The sequence below is a fragment of the Megalopta genalis genome, chromosome 16 (genome assembly GCF_051020955.1).
Source record: "Megalopta genalis isolate 19385.01 chromosome 16, iyMegGena1_principal, whole genome shotgun sequence".
In the NCBI taxonomy this organism is placed as follows: domain Eukaryota; kingdom Metazoa; phylum Arthropoda; class Insecta; order Hymenoptera; family Halictidae; genus Megalopta; species Megalopta genalis.
The window spans coordinates 3,699,145-3,713,841 of NC_135028.1; the positions used below are offsets into that span (position 1 = coordinate 3,699,145).

General features: G+C 35.6%; 1 protein-coding gene across 1 annotated transcript in view; it reads right to left on the reverse strand.

The window, feature by feature from the left end:
* Window positions 1-12,583: 12,583 nt before the first annotated feature.
* The window catches only part of LOC117227271 (uncharacterized), a 35,271-nt gene continuing 33,157 nt past the window's right edge, over window positions 12,584-14,697 (reverse strand). The window contains exon 4 of the mRNA XM_033482377.2: window positions 12,584-13,737. Coding sequence (XP_033338268.2) covers window positions 12,627-13,737 — 1,111 coding nt within the window. The 3' untranslated portion in view covers window positions 12,584-12,626. The remainder of the gene's footprint in view (window positions 13,738-14,697) is intronic.

The following is a 14,697-nucleotide window of genomic DNA, read 5'->3' on the forward strand; positions in this document are numbered from 1 at the left end:
TATAATCTTAGTGATAATGAATGTTATGAAGATACTATTGACGAGATTTTACGAGAATTGGTCATGGAAGAAGAAAGAAACGTTGATGATACCGAGGAAGCTACAGTTCAAATAGAAGATACGAAATGGACCGATCAGAGGCACGAGCATATCTGAAAAAACAAACAACTTTTTGTCCAAGCTGTCCTGATCAACCTCAACTTTGCAGAGAATGTTTTAATGTTATACACTGCGAATAATTTTTTTAATAAGCCATTTTTATAAGAATTCAATATTCTCATTACCCCCTGTAGAATATTCGTCGAAATATTTTCGGAAATCCTTTGTAAGTAGTCAAATCAGCGTCACCCGAATTACGGGTGACGTGGCCTGATGAGAACTTTTGCTGTCACCCGAATACGGGTGACGCGGCAGTCAACGTGTTAAAAGTATAAATTTTATGAGCGCGTTATTATATTTCCCTCCAAATTTACCTATTTTTATTGTTTACAGTAATGATCCGATGATCCGATTCCATATTAAATTGCTTTACATTTGCGTCGTAACATTTATGCTTTATTTTTCGAAAATAAAAAACCCTATGCTATCTCTAACAAATTGAAGATAGCACGCGTGTGCTATCATTTTGTCCAGGATTATAGACCAGCGAATAGTCGCGAAACGGTGAGTCGCCCAATGATCCTTTATTATTCCTCGCGAGGTGGCTCGGATATAATCATCGCGCAGAAACGAAACGCTTCTCGTTTCGTTCTACCGTTTGCGGGCGTAGAGACGCTTCTCGTTGCACGCTATCTTCTCCGTCCGCGGGCGTTGAGACGCTTCGCGTCTCACGCTATTTTCTCCGTCTACGGGCGTCGAGGCAATTCTCGCCTCACGCTATTCGGTTCGCAATAGTTCCGTGTAATTTTTGAATTCGGACGTTTTCCTCTGGGACATTGCCGATAGAGGTAAGAGTGTGACTCGTCGTGTTTTCGTGACTTTGCGTTTCGGTCGTGTGACATCGTGGCGACTGTTCCATCGCGAAGGAACAAACACGTGGAGTCTTTGCGACCGGATTTACGACACGGACGTGATCATAGTTGGGCTGCAGTCAAGGACACTTTCACAACCATTTGGCGTCCAGATTGTCCGAATGCCATCCGGACATAGCATAAAGTCACAAGGCAGACGTTTTTTCTTTTTTTTTTTGCTCATCGTAAATAAGCCGTTTTCCTTGACAGCCATAAGGTCCCATAAACCCGGAATTTCCGAAGGGTCAGCCGACGTCGAGCGCGCGACGGGGCCCGCTAACTGAGTTGACCTGACGGAATTTCCGGGGCATGAACCAGGGTCGCAGAGATTCCACGACCCAGCGACTAGCGTTCCTACCCTCTCCAGGACAAGTTCCGACGAGGAACTACCCACATAAATAGTCGAGCAAACCCGAAAAACGGTCTATTGCAATTCTCCCGGTACACGCGAGCAGTCATCCCGCGAGCAATCATTCACAAGGCACAAGCCCTCAGTCTTCAAATCACGCAACAGTACGCGCAACCACTAATCCGAAACTTGAATCCGATAGCCCAAAATTAATTTGGCGGGCAATCAATCGGCGACTTAAGAACATACGCGTCCACCGTGCAATCCGGGCCTTACAACCCCGGAAGGGTTCATTTCAACGCCCGCGCGTTTCCTACGTCTCCGAATCAATTCAGCGACCGTTACCGTGTTCTCGCGAGCGCGTTGATGAACTGCTGCGACAGTCATTTGTAATTGCGTTTAACATTAAACTGTATAAAAAATTGTATAACGAGCGCGGGCTCTCGGGTACGGCCTTGTGGTCGACTAATTTGTAATGATTGACAAGGATTAAACAATCTTGAACCTTATTCCTGAAAATTTTTTTTTATTTCGTTCTACGAGACCCGCTTTGCCGTAAGAACTGTTCTTCGTTATTTCCGTGTTCGAACCTTGGATCCTTGTCGCGTCTGTTCTATCGAGCAAAAGTCGGGAATTCGGGATCGGTTGGAAAATCGTTGCCTTCCGTGTGGTACCCTTTCAGCACCTGGCATCCGAACAAATCTTGCCGTATTTCGCGCCGTATTCTTGAACGTCGTGTTGTATGCCGGGTGGACCACGTACAGTTCTCACGCGACAAGAAGGCACCTTTGCGTTTACGTTCTCCCTCTTACTAGCTGTCCCACTGCCGCAGCTAATAAGAAGGGGAATGTAAACACAGAGGTGCCTTCTTATCGTGTAAGGACTGTACGTCGGCCGCACGTGACCCGGCCTATAGGCCTTAGAATCCCGGAGTCGCTTCTGTTCGCGTTTTACGATCCGCGGAAAAGAGGCGACGACACAGTTTTTAAACGAAAGTGTTATGCCACGAAGTATTAAACTATTTTTGTAATACTAAATTACAGTAATTAAATGGAAATAGTAATATTGTCTGAATATTCTTGTCACAAATGTTACATTATTTCTTTTAACAATTTGTTTTTGTTTTATATTTAACGTTATATTGACCTTCAGGTCATTAGTAACGGCTTGGTGCTGTTTTCTTCTTTCGTGCTGGTTATATCTTTGGATAGATGAGCCGCTTATTTTGAAAGTGGCCTAACTCCATTTATCTTCAAATCGAGATATTTAAAGTTTTGCGTTTCAATGAATTTAAAAATATACGTATAGGATACTGAGTCATACTGCTTAAGCGTATCTAAGGATGTTAAATTTAAAGTTCCTGTTAAAATAGTGGCAATTATTAAGTAAATAACGTGCGTTTTCTTATCAAGAATGGAGTTGGGCCACTTTCAAAATTAACAGCCAGGTTCGTTATAAAATTTGAAGGTGCTCAAGTCCATTCAACATAATTTAAGATGTTTCAAATTGAAAAAAAACAATACTGAATTTGTTTTACATATCTTGAAAACACTTCGGAAACATAATTTATGCGATTTAAAACATTTTTTAATTACAGAACATAGAAAATTACAAACATAAATTTATTACAAAACAATTTACTATTCGTCTACATTTTGTGCGTGTGAAAGTGATTTGAAGAAATCATGATGTTCTGGTGGTATGTATCGTAATAGGTCAATTATGTCCTTAAATTTTGCTGTTGTAATTTGTCTAATAGTTTTATACAATGGTGTCAATACAATATTTTCGAACTTTCTTGGTCTGCCCCGACGTGGTAATAAATTCAGGACTTTAAAATGTTCATCCTCATTCATTGATGTCTTATATAAAATTTTATATGGTTCATTTCTGACAAAACGCATCCGACATATTCTTAACCAGTTTACTGATTCTCCATCAGAATTCTTTGCCCTTTTAAAAATTTTGTCTTCTAATAATTTTGTTGATACAAAATCTTCCTGTCTCATTTCATTTACAATGAAATTATTACCCTTCCGGCATTTTTTAATAATCTTGTAATAATCCTGGGGAACGGATCTTCATCCTCTGAAGACGAATATTGTTCTATAATTCTGTTTCTTTTTCGATTTTTTTTAAAATTATTAGTTACTATTTCTTCTTCACTATCTGAACTAATTAATGGTCTTGTTCTGTTTTTCCTCATGGGTGAAATAATTTCTAAAATTTAATATTAAATTTTAAGTTTTATATTAATTAAACGTACAGGTTATTCAACTAACGCAATTGTCCCAAAAATTAGGTTAACTTGTAAATACTAATTAGTTGAAATTACCTTCATCACTGCTTTTCGACATTATCAATAGTAAATATCTTGATGTAAGTATAAATGGAGTTGGGCCACTTTCAAACTACACGGCTCAGTTATTTAATTAATTCTGAAAACTTATGTGTGAAAAATTTATCGTATTTGCTCTGAATATAAGCAACCTGGAGTGCTTCACTGATACATAACATGAAGCTGTACATTTAACCATGGTAACCGGCAAAAAATTGGAAAACGGAGTTAGGCCACTTTCAAAATAAACGGCTCAGATGTTGATTTCCTTCAGGTAGTTCAAGGTATCTGTTTTTGTGATGTCAGGGCAGCAGGCGATGTTATTTTGTATTTTTTTTTCTATGGGCGTGGTATCTCCTGCATTCGAAACGTAGATGGTTCGTCGATAAAATTTGGTTATAAGGATTGCACGTTGGTGAAATATTAGGTCTACCGGAAAGTTCTGTCCGTTTGAGAAATGAAAGGAAATAATAGATTTTTCATAAATTTAGTAATATTTATTGTACAATATATAATTTCTGTCGTTACTTATGACCTCTTGCCAGCGTGATGGCAATTTGTGAGCAACATTTTTCAAAAATATATGTCTCAAATGAATATGTGCATATCTATCGAAATTTGCAATGACATTATCAGACAGAACTTTCCGGTAGACCTAATATATGTATGTATTTCAAATAAGTTATATATGTTTATCAACATTCAAAGATGTTTTATTGCTAGAAACAATTGCCGAGATGATTATGTTATCAACAATCGAATTATGAAACCATAAAGTTAGTCACGCTTGGTGTCCGAATATTTTTGAGAGTCACTGTCGGGGATTCTAACCTTAATCCGCCGCTAGAGTGGGATGTTTGGCCCGATTGACGTGCCAAAAAGATTACAGCGTTATTTATTGTCTAAATGTCATAATATTTATGTTGTTGAATTCGTTTTCATATCAGCTACAACGTTATGGAAGAAAAAATAAATCTCAATACATAAGAATATCAAAGTGATCTTGAGTTTCCTGCGAAAAAAGATTTTTCAAAATTTAATGTATTAAAATTTGTAGATATCCGAATACTGTTAAACTTTTGATGGCAACTTTTTTTCGTCAAATTATCGGAAATGCTTGAAACATCGTGTCAAAAGTGGTGTACTTGCATCGCAAACCTAAAAAGTATTACAGTGTAAAGTGCTTCAATGTTTTGTTACCTTTTATTATAATACAATATATATTTTTATGATTAGAAGATTAAAAAACATTTTTTCATTAAAAAATTGTACAAGATTATGTCAAGGTTATATCAAGGTTAAATTTAAATAAATTAGAATAAGGCTATTCCATGCCAAATCAATCACTTTTTTTCCCTCGATGTCTAGGATTTTGTTTAAACATGATGTAATCCATGTTATATTGGGGAGAGAGGTGAGTCATAATTTTGCTAGTTCCGAATTTCTTTAAAAAATATAGGCTTCTGAAATTTACGACTTTTGCCTATTTTTATCTCAGAAACTATTGGTCGTATCGAAATGCACTCTCTTTCGTTGTACTTTGGAAAAATCCGTCTTTTTAAATGAATTCTGATCTGATTGAAAAATTGTTTTTACAACGTTGAAAATTATAAACAAATTCTTATTTTTTAAATACGAACTCGAAGTCACGTTTTTAAAAATCGAAAAAATACTACTGTATTCCTTGAACTCTCCTCTACAAAAATATGTGTTCCGTAGAATGATGCAACGCATATTACAGTCACAGTGAAGCGCCAAAGGTGCAGTGCGCCCCGCCGCACAGTTGTGATCCACGGAAACACGAACTAAATTCAAGTTGTCAACCGTTTTGGAAATATATGAAACTTTAAATATGGATTCTTATATCCATGAACTATCATTTTGCATGTGCGAGTTGCCAAAAGTCATCTCGAATTGTGCTTAAAGCAATTTGATTATACAGTGAAATGTCTATTCCAGATCGACTATAATAATAGTTATCGTTTATCTAATTCAATTGTTGTTTAAGTTTCATCTAATTACATCCACTTTCTATACAATTAAAGAGCATACTTCTATCTATAAATCCCTGGAGCGATAAAGGGGTAAATATAATTTAACTCCTTGAAATTGTCTTCTTTTTTTAAACCCCTATTTTCTCGATTTCGTTTTTGCTTTGATTAGAGCTACAAGATGGAATTCACGCCGCGTCACGATGAATCTTGCAGAGTCGTGCTTGGTAGACCCTACAGAAGGTATCTGAAGAAGAATTTTTTGCATCGGTTTGCATCCGCAGAAGTTATAACGATTTATTTGTAGCCAACACGTGGGAGACCGCTGCGTCAAACCAAACAACTTCGCGTCAGATCACTCTCCGCATCGATTTATTTAGCCCGATATTTGAGCCGTTTATTTTGAAAGTGGCATAAGTCACTTTTCCGAAAAAATCGAGTTAATGGTAACTAATTACAATTGAACGGTATCTTTCCATTTTTAAAAAATTTGCAATCAATAAGTTGAGAACTATTGAGATTTGTTCGAGAGAAGTTTTGCTAATTAACGGTATAACAAACATGTTTATTTTGAAAGTGGCGTAAGTCACTGTACTCAAGAAATTAATTGCGGGGCTTAGTGTAAAAGAAATAGAAACGTGTGATAAGTGTGTGTGAAGTATTGCTTTGAATTATTTTCAGTATTTTTAAAAAAGTTGTGATCACTGGACTTATTTTTATAAGTGCGAAAAAACAGTGCAGTTTTGTAAATTATATTATAGTGATGTGGCGGCTACCTCCAGACCCGCCAGCAGATGGCTATAAAATGTTTTATAAACTAACTTTAGATGAAAAAGGTGAATTTCTAACTTTGGATTTGTCACCAAAAAGGGGAAGACCTAAGCGTTATTCACAAATAGAAATGGATCCGTTATACGCTGGATCTCGTCCTGTTTCTTCAGCAAAATACAAAGACATGATGGACTTGCTTAATTATATACCCCCAATATACCACAGTTATTTAAAAAATTTGAAACAAAACACGATTTCCGAGGACTTAATCACTCCTATTGATGACGAAAATGAAATTGAACTGATGTATTTTCATATAAATTACTTATACTTATGTTTCAAAATGTACTAATTATTTTTGTATTTTATGAATATTAAAATGAAAAATACTTAAATCAAACCTTTATATTAAATATGTTCATGGTATACATTATTATTATATATGTAATTTATTCAACAATTTTAGTAAATCACTGTCCTTTCAAAACATCACTTCAGTAAAATACGTCGGACAAAATTAATATATGTCAGTCATTTTTCTAAAGTATTTATTTTGAAAGTGGCTTAAGTCACTTTACCGAAATGAAAAGTGGTGATTTTTTAATGTTTATACGAAATTATTTATACTGAGAAAAAGATCAGTATCCTGAGATAACAAATACAAGTAAATCTTCTCGAAAGTTAGCATCCATATTTTGAAACGTGTTAAAACGCAAACCCTTAAATATATCGACTTAAAAACAAAGTGACTTATGCCACTTTCAAAATAAACGGCTCATTTCGCGTGGGCTTAAAGTTATCAAAAATATGTTTCTACAAAAGTTGTTTGGAATAGAGTGAGACGTTAGATGATATGAACGATATGCCTACAGGTGTAGTGGCGTGGGAGATATTGAATTCAAATGAATATTTTTAACTGGGACCCTGTATTTCTTTTAGCAATTATATTGTTGCGAATCACTCAGTTTCTCTCGCGTCGCGGCATTTTATTTACAATATATAAACTATAACACAACTGGATACAATTATATCTCAGATCTTTCAATTTGAAATGTTGCTCGTTCGACAGTCCGATCTCGACTCTTCGATTGTCCGTTTGTAACACTCTTCCGTGACACTAACACTCTTCTATTATTTATTAAGGAGTTGTTCACAACAGGGCAGTTTCACATTACAGCGACTTGATTTGGACAAGTCGCCGTAACAATATAATAGTGTTTGTTGAGGCGAATGCAATGACCTAGAACATGATATCATTCCATGTAGCGAAATGATATAAATGAAATGCATGTGTGTTTCAGTCCATTCTAAAAATTCATTATACGATGTAACTGTCACCTGAATACTGATACTCTAAAATATGCGAAAAAAAGGTTAAAAATTTGAATAATTAAGTAATTAAACTAATTTTGATAATTTATAAATCTAATTTTTCACCGTATTAAGAAAGTAATACCATAATCGGTTTCCACAACACAAAAAACCAAAAACCCCTAAAACTGTTTTACTTATAATGAGAAAGATGTAAACATAACAATATTATTCGTTTAGTTTGTGTTTTCGAGGATCCGTCCCACTGTGCGTCTTATATTATTATCCGACCGCGTGCTCCGCTATGACGATCGGCGAACCGAACCACTATTAACCCATATTACCGCAATGAAGTCTAGAAACGTAATTGGCAAAACTCACAGCCACCAGGATAGTGTCATATATAATGGCCCATAAAAGTGTTCGTACACCATTTCCAACGCAATAACTATTTTAAACGGAACCAGTGATAATTAATGCTGCTGCAAAGCGAGCTTGTAAGCAAGCAATATGATTTTTCTTTTCCTCATCACTCTTACGTAATCGAAAAAGAAAAATATATCCGCGGAAAAGAATCGCAACCCACGACCTCCGGATTTATGGTCCAATACGTTACCCGCATAGCCATTCCAATATCGCAGTAGTTGCTTCTCGTTTTCGACATCTATAGACAACGTTCGGTCCAATGGAATTGGTCATAAATTATGTCATCTTTTTTAAGCCGATTTTTGAGCGAATTAAATGGCTCTGTACAATATCAATAAGAAACCTAAATCTAATAAACTTCATGCTAAAAATCTGCCTTTGTAACTTACAATCGTGTGAATAATTATCGACTCATAGTAACCATTACATTTAGTAATTTCTACATTTTTTTTATTGATATTTAAACGAAAACATAATAATATACCATATTTGTATATTTCTATATATTGGAAATAATAGAAAAATAAAAATATACAAATAAAATTCTTTTTGATTCTAATATTAGCAAAAATGTAAAGGTTATTTTGAGTTTATAATTATTCACAGCACTATTGTAAGTGGCTTTCTTTAATTGTGACACGTTCCACATTTAAGAAAAAAGCTTAAGAAAATATCATATTTGTATATTTATATATTAGAAATAATAGAAAATAGAAATATACAAATTTGATATTTTGTCAAGCTTTCGTTTAAATATCAGTAACAATGTAAAAGATACTTTAAGTATAATTACACACACCATTGGTATAACCGTCGGTTACGTGGATCACAGTCCCTGTCAAAACCCGTTCTTACCAGGTTGATCGGGTTAGCCGGAACACTTCAGACTATCTGGTCCCTACTACTCAGTCTGCGCGGATTACGGTCAGTTACTAAGAACCGAGTCCGATTCGGATAACGGTTGGAATCCCTGGTCACTGTACACTATGTTGAAATTTAATTTATAATAGAATTTAAATAAAAATTTTAATTATAGAAGATTTTTAATAAAAATATTTATAATAGATTTTTAATAGAAAATTTAATTATAACACAGATGTTTAAAAGTAAAATAACAGATCTTTAATAGAAAATTTAATTCTAATAGATTTTTAATAGAAAATTTAATTTTAATAGATTTTTAAAAGGAAAACAATAAATTTTTAATAGAAAATATAATTTTAATATATTTTTAAAAGAAAAATAATAGATTTTTAATAGAAAATTTAATTCTAATAGATTTTTAAGAGAAAAATAATTGATTTTTAATAGAAAATTTGATTTCAATAGATTTTTAATTGAAAATTGAATTACAATAGATTTTTTAATAGAGAACTTATTTATAATAGATTTTTAATAGAAAATTTAATTATAATAGATTTTTAATAGAAATTTGTATTGTAATATGTGAGGAAGAAAAATTTCTTATGATCATAATAATTAACGAACTCAATTAACGATCATAATTTAGACGAACAAACGCCGTATCAACAAGTCAGACTTTAGAAAAAATGCTTGTAATTCATTACGCATTAGATGATTCCGTAGATGTGATATTGTATGCATTAAATCAATATATCATGCATTAAATATAATTTGCACATTGTTTGTCAGTACATTACGTGCAGAAACATCCTTGGTCTAATGAGTTTCCTGTGTTAAGTGAATTACTAATGACCATGGTCTATACGAAGCTACAATCAAGTCGTAAACAATGAAATGCCGCCGGTGAAACTGCTATGCGAAGCGCGCATTGAAATGTTATCACGAATCGTGCAAAATGCTTGCTAATTTCAGTTTCGAAAAATTCAGAATTATGCAATTCTGAAATAGAAAGTCGATTCACCAGATATCTTTATAATTCGACATTTTTTATATCGGAGCATTTAAGAATCTTATGATGTTCTTAACCCTAGAAAGATAACCATATGACAACGTACGTAAAAGATAACCATACGCTTCAGAGGCGCATGCTTTTCTAAGGCGTCAATTTTATACTAACAATGGATATTTATTTAAGTTAATCTAGTCATTTTAAAGGTTTGGCATTATTGTAAAAATAAAATGCATTTATATTATATTTTTTTATATTTTAAGTAATTTTAAACTTAAATCACTAGACCTCTATGAAAAATTAACAAAAATCAACAGTCTTCGCAGGCGCCTCTGTGACGTAGGTTATCTTTCTCGGGTTAATAAAGAATGAAATAGTAATTAGAAAATTTTAAACCACTTACCTCGGTAATGCCTCTCATCCTCGGTACCATTATTGCGGTTCAAATTATGTAAATGGGCAAGAGAAAATGATAGAGCGCCGCTATTTTTAAATAAACAAAACGTTTCACGAGCACGGGAGGGAAAAGACATCGTAAAGTCAAGTATACAACCTAACAAATTGCGAGCAATCAAATAATTTTGATCGAGTGTTCTGTAATTAAAGCGATGTGTCCTTAAAAAAGGAGGACAAGATACTTCTGAATTGATTACGCTCTTACGGTCACCGTTCGGCTTGTTTAATTGCCGAGTATTTCTAGCCGGAAGAATTCCAATATCATTTCCCCAGGTAGTGGTATCTCCCAACAAACTTTTCTGCGCACTTATTTTCACTGTTCTATTCCAAGATCGTAATAAATGTGAAACTTTTTTAAATTCTCTTCAACGCGCGGATTTTACAGTTTCAAACTACGTACACATACATACACACGAAAGTATTCGAATGCCTCTTAAAACCGAGTAGCTTCATACCTAGAGAATTTCCCTGTCTTTTGTTTATTTCCTTTATGCATATTTAACTTTATATTTATCGAATAAGACATATCAAATTCTTTTTTATTTAATTTCAATTGATTATTTATTTGTTAAAATTAAACATTTAGAAGACGGAAGTTATTAAAATAGCACAAAAATTATTCTAATTCGAGAAATGTTCCGTAAAGCTGATGAAAAAGGTCAAGAAAATGGACGAATAAAGATCAATATTCAGTGACATAAATAATTCTAGGTAAGATATAACACTGTTAATTGCATTGGTAAAACGTATTAAGATTATATAAAAAACAATGATGATTCAATTTTAGCAGTTTATTTACCGTACACAGTAACTGAACCTATTTTTTCGCTCGACGCGTTAATTACTGTGCCATTTACCACAGGATATGCCTACATAACCTCATATCTCAAAATCATCTCTGCCATATTTTTAAAGAGGAGAAATATGTAAATACGAAATTTTATTAAAACAGTCACCTCTGATGTGAACTTTAAAATGAATTATTACGATATTACATTTTTTTGTATAGAAAATAAAATTCATTGAAGCAGGCCAGGAATTAAAGTATGTTAAATATTATTAAATATAAAGCATGATAAATTATTATTGTGCAGGCCGAGTATTCAGAGATGGAGCATGTTGGGAGTATATTTGATAATTTCATTTCCGTGGTATCTGAGCTGTATTCCCAATTCATAGGTAAGCGTGCCTGATCACGTGATAAGGAGCAACTGAGTATGGGGCTCAGCCCTACCGTAGGTCCTGATTATGTGAATTAAACGTGTGATAAGATAGCGAATTAACTTTGTATATTAAATACATAAATATCTCTCTCTCTCTCTCTCTCTCTCTCTCTCTCTCTTCTTACCTAAAACTTTAAAGTTGATAACCCAAACAGAGCACAGTAATTGAAGCATTGTATTCAGGAAGGGTGCACAGTAACCGAAGCACAATGTTCAGAAAGGGAATACAATAGCTGATATTTATAGATCATAGGCACATAGTAACTGGCTCCAAAATTTTTCTCTTAATATTCAAAAAGAATTTAATATTTATATCATGAAAAAATTTATATCGATAAAAGAAACTTTGAAATTTACCTTCAAGTTTGTTCCGAAGTGTCAATGAAATCACTAAAGTTGTTTTTAGTAGCAAAAACTCCTGAAATCCGCCAACAGTGCACAGTAATTGGCTCCTCTACCCTAGGTGACCGTGAGCATTTTTTAAATTTTCGTTATAGACTCATTATATCAGATAAACAAGTTGAAAAAACATTCTTTTTCAATCGTTTCGTCGTCCCAACAAATTGCGATTTTTCAAAACAATTTTTTAGTCATCGCCTAGTGAACTAATCTCTCTAACACCTCAACAAAATATAGATCGCTTGACCTAATTATAAAGAAATCATTCCATTTTAAAGGGCGTTCGAATACTTTCACGAGTATATGCATCTACGAGTCCTTCATTCAATTTTCCACGAAATTTCTAGAAGCTCTGCTATACTTCGTACATGCCACGACGGAACAGGGTGTCATTAAGGGTTTCGATTTCGCAAATGATCGAACCAAGAACGCAGCGTCCGATTAACGTATCTTTATTATGTACAAGATGATCAATTACTCTAATCGAATGCCTTGAGGTCGCTGAAAAACTTGCCCATCCTAGCTCTGAGTTCGTCCTCGTACTTCAACGCGGACTGATCGATCCTGATGTCCACCATGAGCAGCTCGCAGTCCAAGTGCCTCGCGTCGCAGGCCCTGTGGTGGTGCTTGAGGACGTCGTCTGGGTCGAAGTGATGCGCGCGTCTGGTTGATGGGTTCAGTGTCGTCAGCGCGTAATGATTGTGCACGGTCAACGCGCGTCTGGTCGAGACGAAGCTCTTCACGGAGTCGCCTTCCGGCGAGATGGAGGCGGTCCTGACGGTGTTCAGATAGTCGAGGTCACCGAGAAAGCTCGGCGAATCCGGCGAGCCGCCGTCGAATCGGCTCGGGTCGGTGCGGTTCCTGTTCTGCAGCTCGGGGAAGAAGTACGCGTTCCGGACCGCGTACGACGCGAAGTCCTTGAAGCTTCGGCCGAGCTTGAGCCTCTCGTCGAGCAGCAGCTCGTACCAGTTGCGCCTGGTGATCGGCACGATCGTCTCGTCGATGTCGATCGGCAACACGAACTCCGATCGATGGAGGTTGTCGTAGAAGCAATGATTGTACGGTATCAGCTCGAGCCGTCTCTTGATCCAGATGTCCTCACCAAGCAGCCGCCTGCGAGCGTTCTTCTCGTTCGGCAGGTCGCCGGGCAGCGTTAGATTGAACCATCTGATCACGTTCGACCGTTCGTAAAGCCTGAGCACCTTCAACACGTTCTCGTGCACGTTGAACACGTAAAAGTAGAAGAGCTCCGCGCCCAGGATGCGGTGCAGCTCGACGAACGCGACCAGACGCGACGAGATGTCCTCGTCGAAGTCCAGCCCCTTGATGCACAACGTGAACTCACGGCTGCGCCGATCCTCCTGCTCGCCCCTGCTCTCCGGGCTTATCGCTAAACTATGACTAGCATTCTTGTGGCAAGGTTCGGGGCCCACGTACACTCTGGACGGATCGACCGCCGCGTCCGGGGATAATTGACAGCCGACTAGGACGCCCGCGTAGCTGTCCACCGTCTCGTCCCATTCGTCCAACCAAATCGTTGAGACCAGCGCCTCCACGCTCACGGACCTGCCTCTCTCCTCTTCCTTGTACCTGCAAAACGACAGACAAAATACGCGGGTCAGTCGAAGTAGAAAGGGTTCTGCGTTCCACCGCAGAGGCAAGAACATCCCAAATACTAAGTACAACATCCGCTCGAAACGCTTCATCGATTTCTTTGAGTTGACGTTTGCGGAACTCGCTTCTGCACTTCAGAGAATCAGTCTGCTAATTGAGCCGTTTATTTTGAAAGTGGCATAAGTCACTTTTTCAAAAAAATCGAGTTAATGGTAACACTAATTACAATTGAACGATATCTTTTCATTTAAAAAAATTTGCAATCAATAAGTTGAGAACTATTGAGATTTGTTCGAGAGAAGTTTTGCTAATTAACGGTATAACAAACATGTTTATTTTGAAAGTGGCGTAAGTCGCTGTACTCAGGAAATTAATTCCAGGGCTTAGTGTAAAAGAAATAGAAACGTGTGATAAGTGTGTGTGAAGTATTGTTTTGAATTATTTTCAGTATTTTTAAAAAAGTTGTGATCACTGGACTTATTTTTATAAGTGCGAAAGAATAGTGCAGTTTTGTAAATTATATTATAGTGATAATAATAATATAATAATATAATAGAAATGGATCCGTTATACGCTGGATCTCATCCTGTTTCTTCAGCAAAATACAAAGACATGATGGACTTGCTTAACTATATACCCCCAATATACCACAGTTATTTAAAAAATTTGAAACAAAACACGATTTCCGAGGACTTAATCACTCCTATTGATGACGAAAATGAAATTGAACTGATGTATTTTCATATAAATTACTTATACTTATGTTTCAAAATGTACTAATTATTTTTGTATTTTATGAATATTAAAATAAAAAATACTTAAATCAAACCTTTATATTAAATATGTTCATGGTATAAATTATTATTATATATGTAATTTATTCAACAATTTTAGTCAATCACTGTCCTTTCAAAACATCACTTCGGTAAAATACGT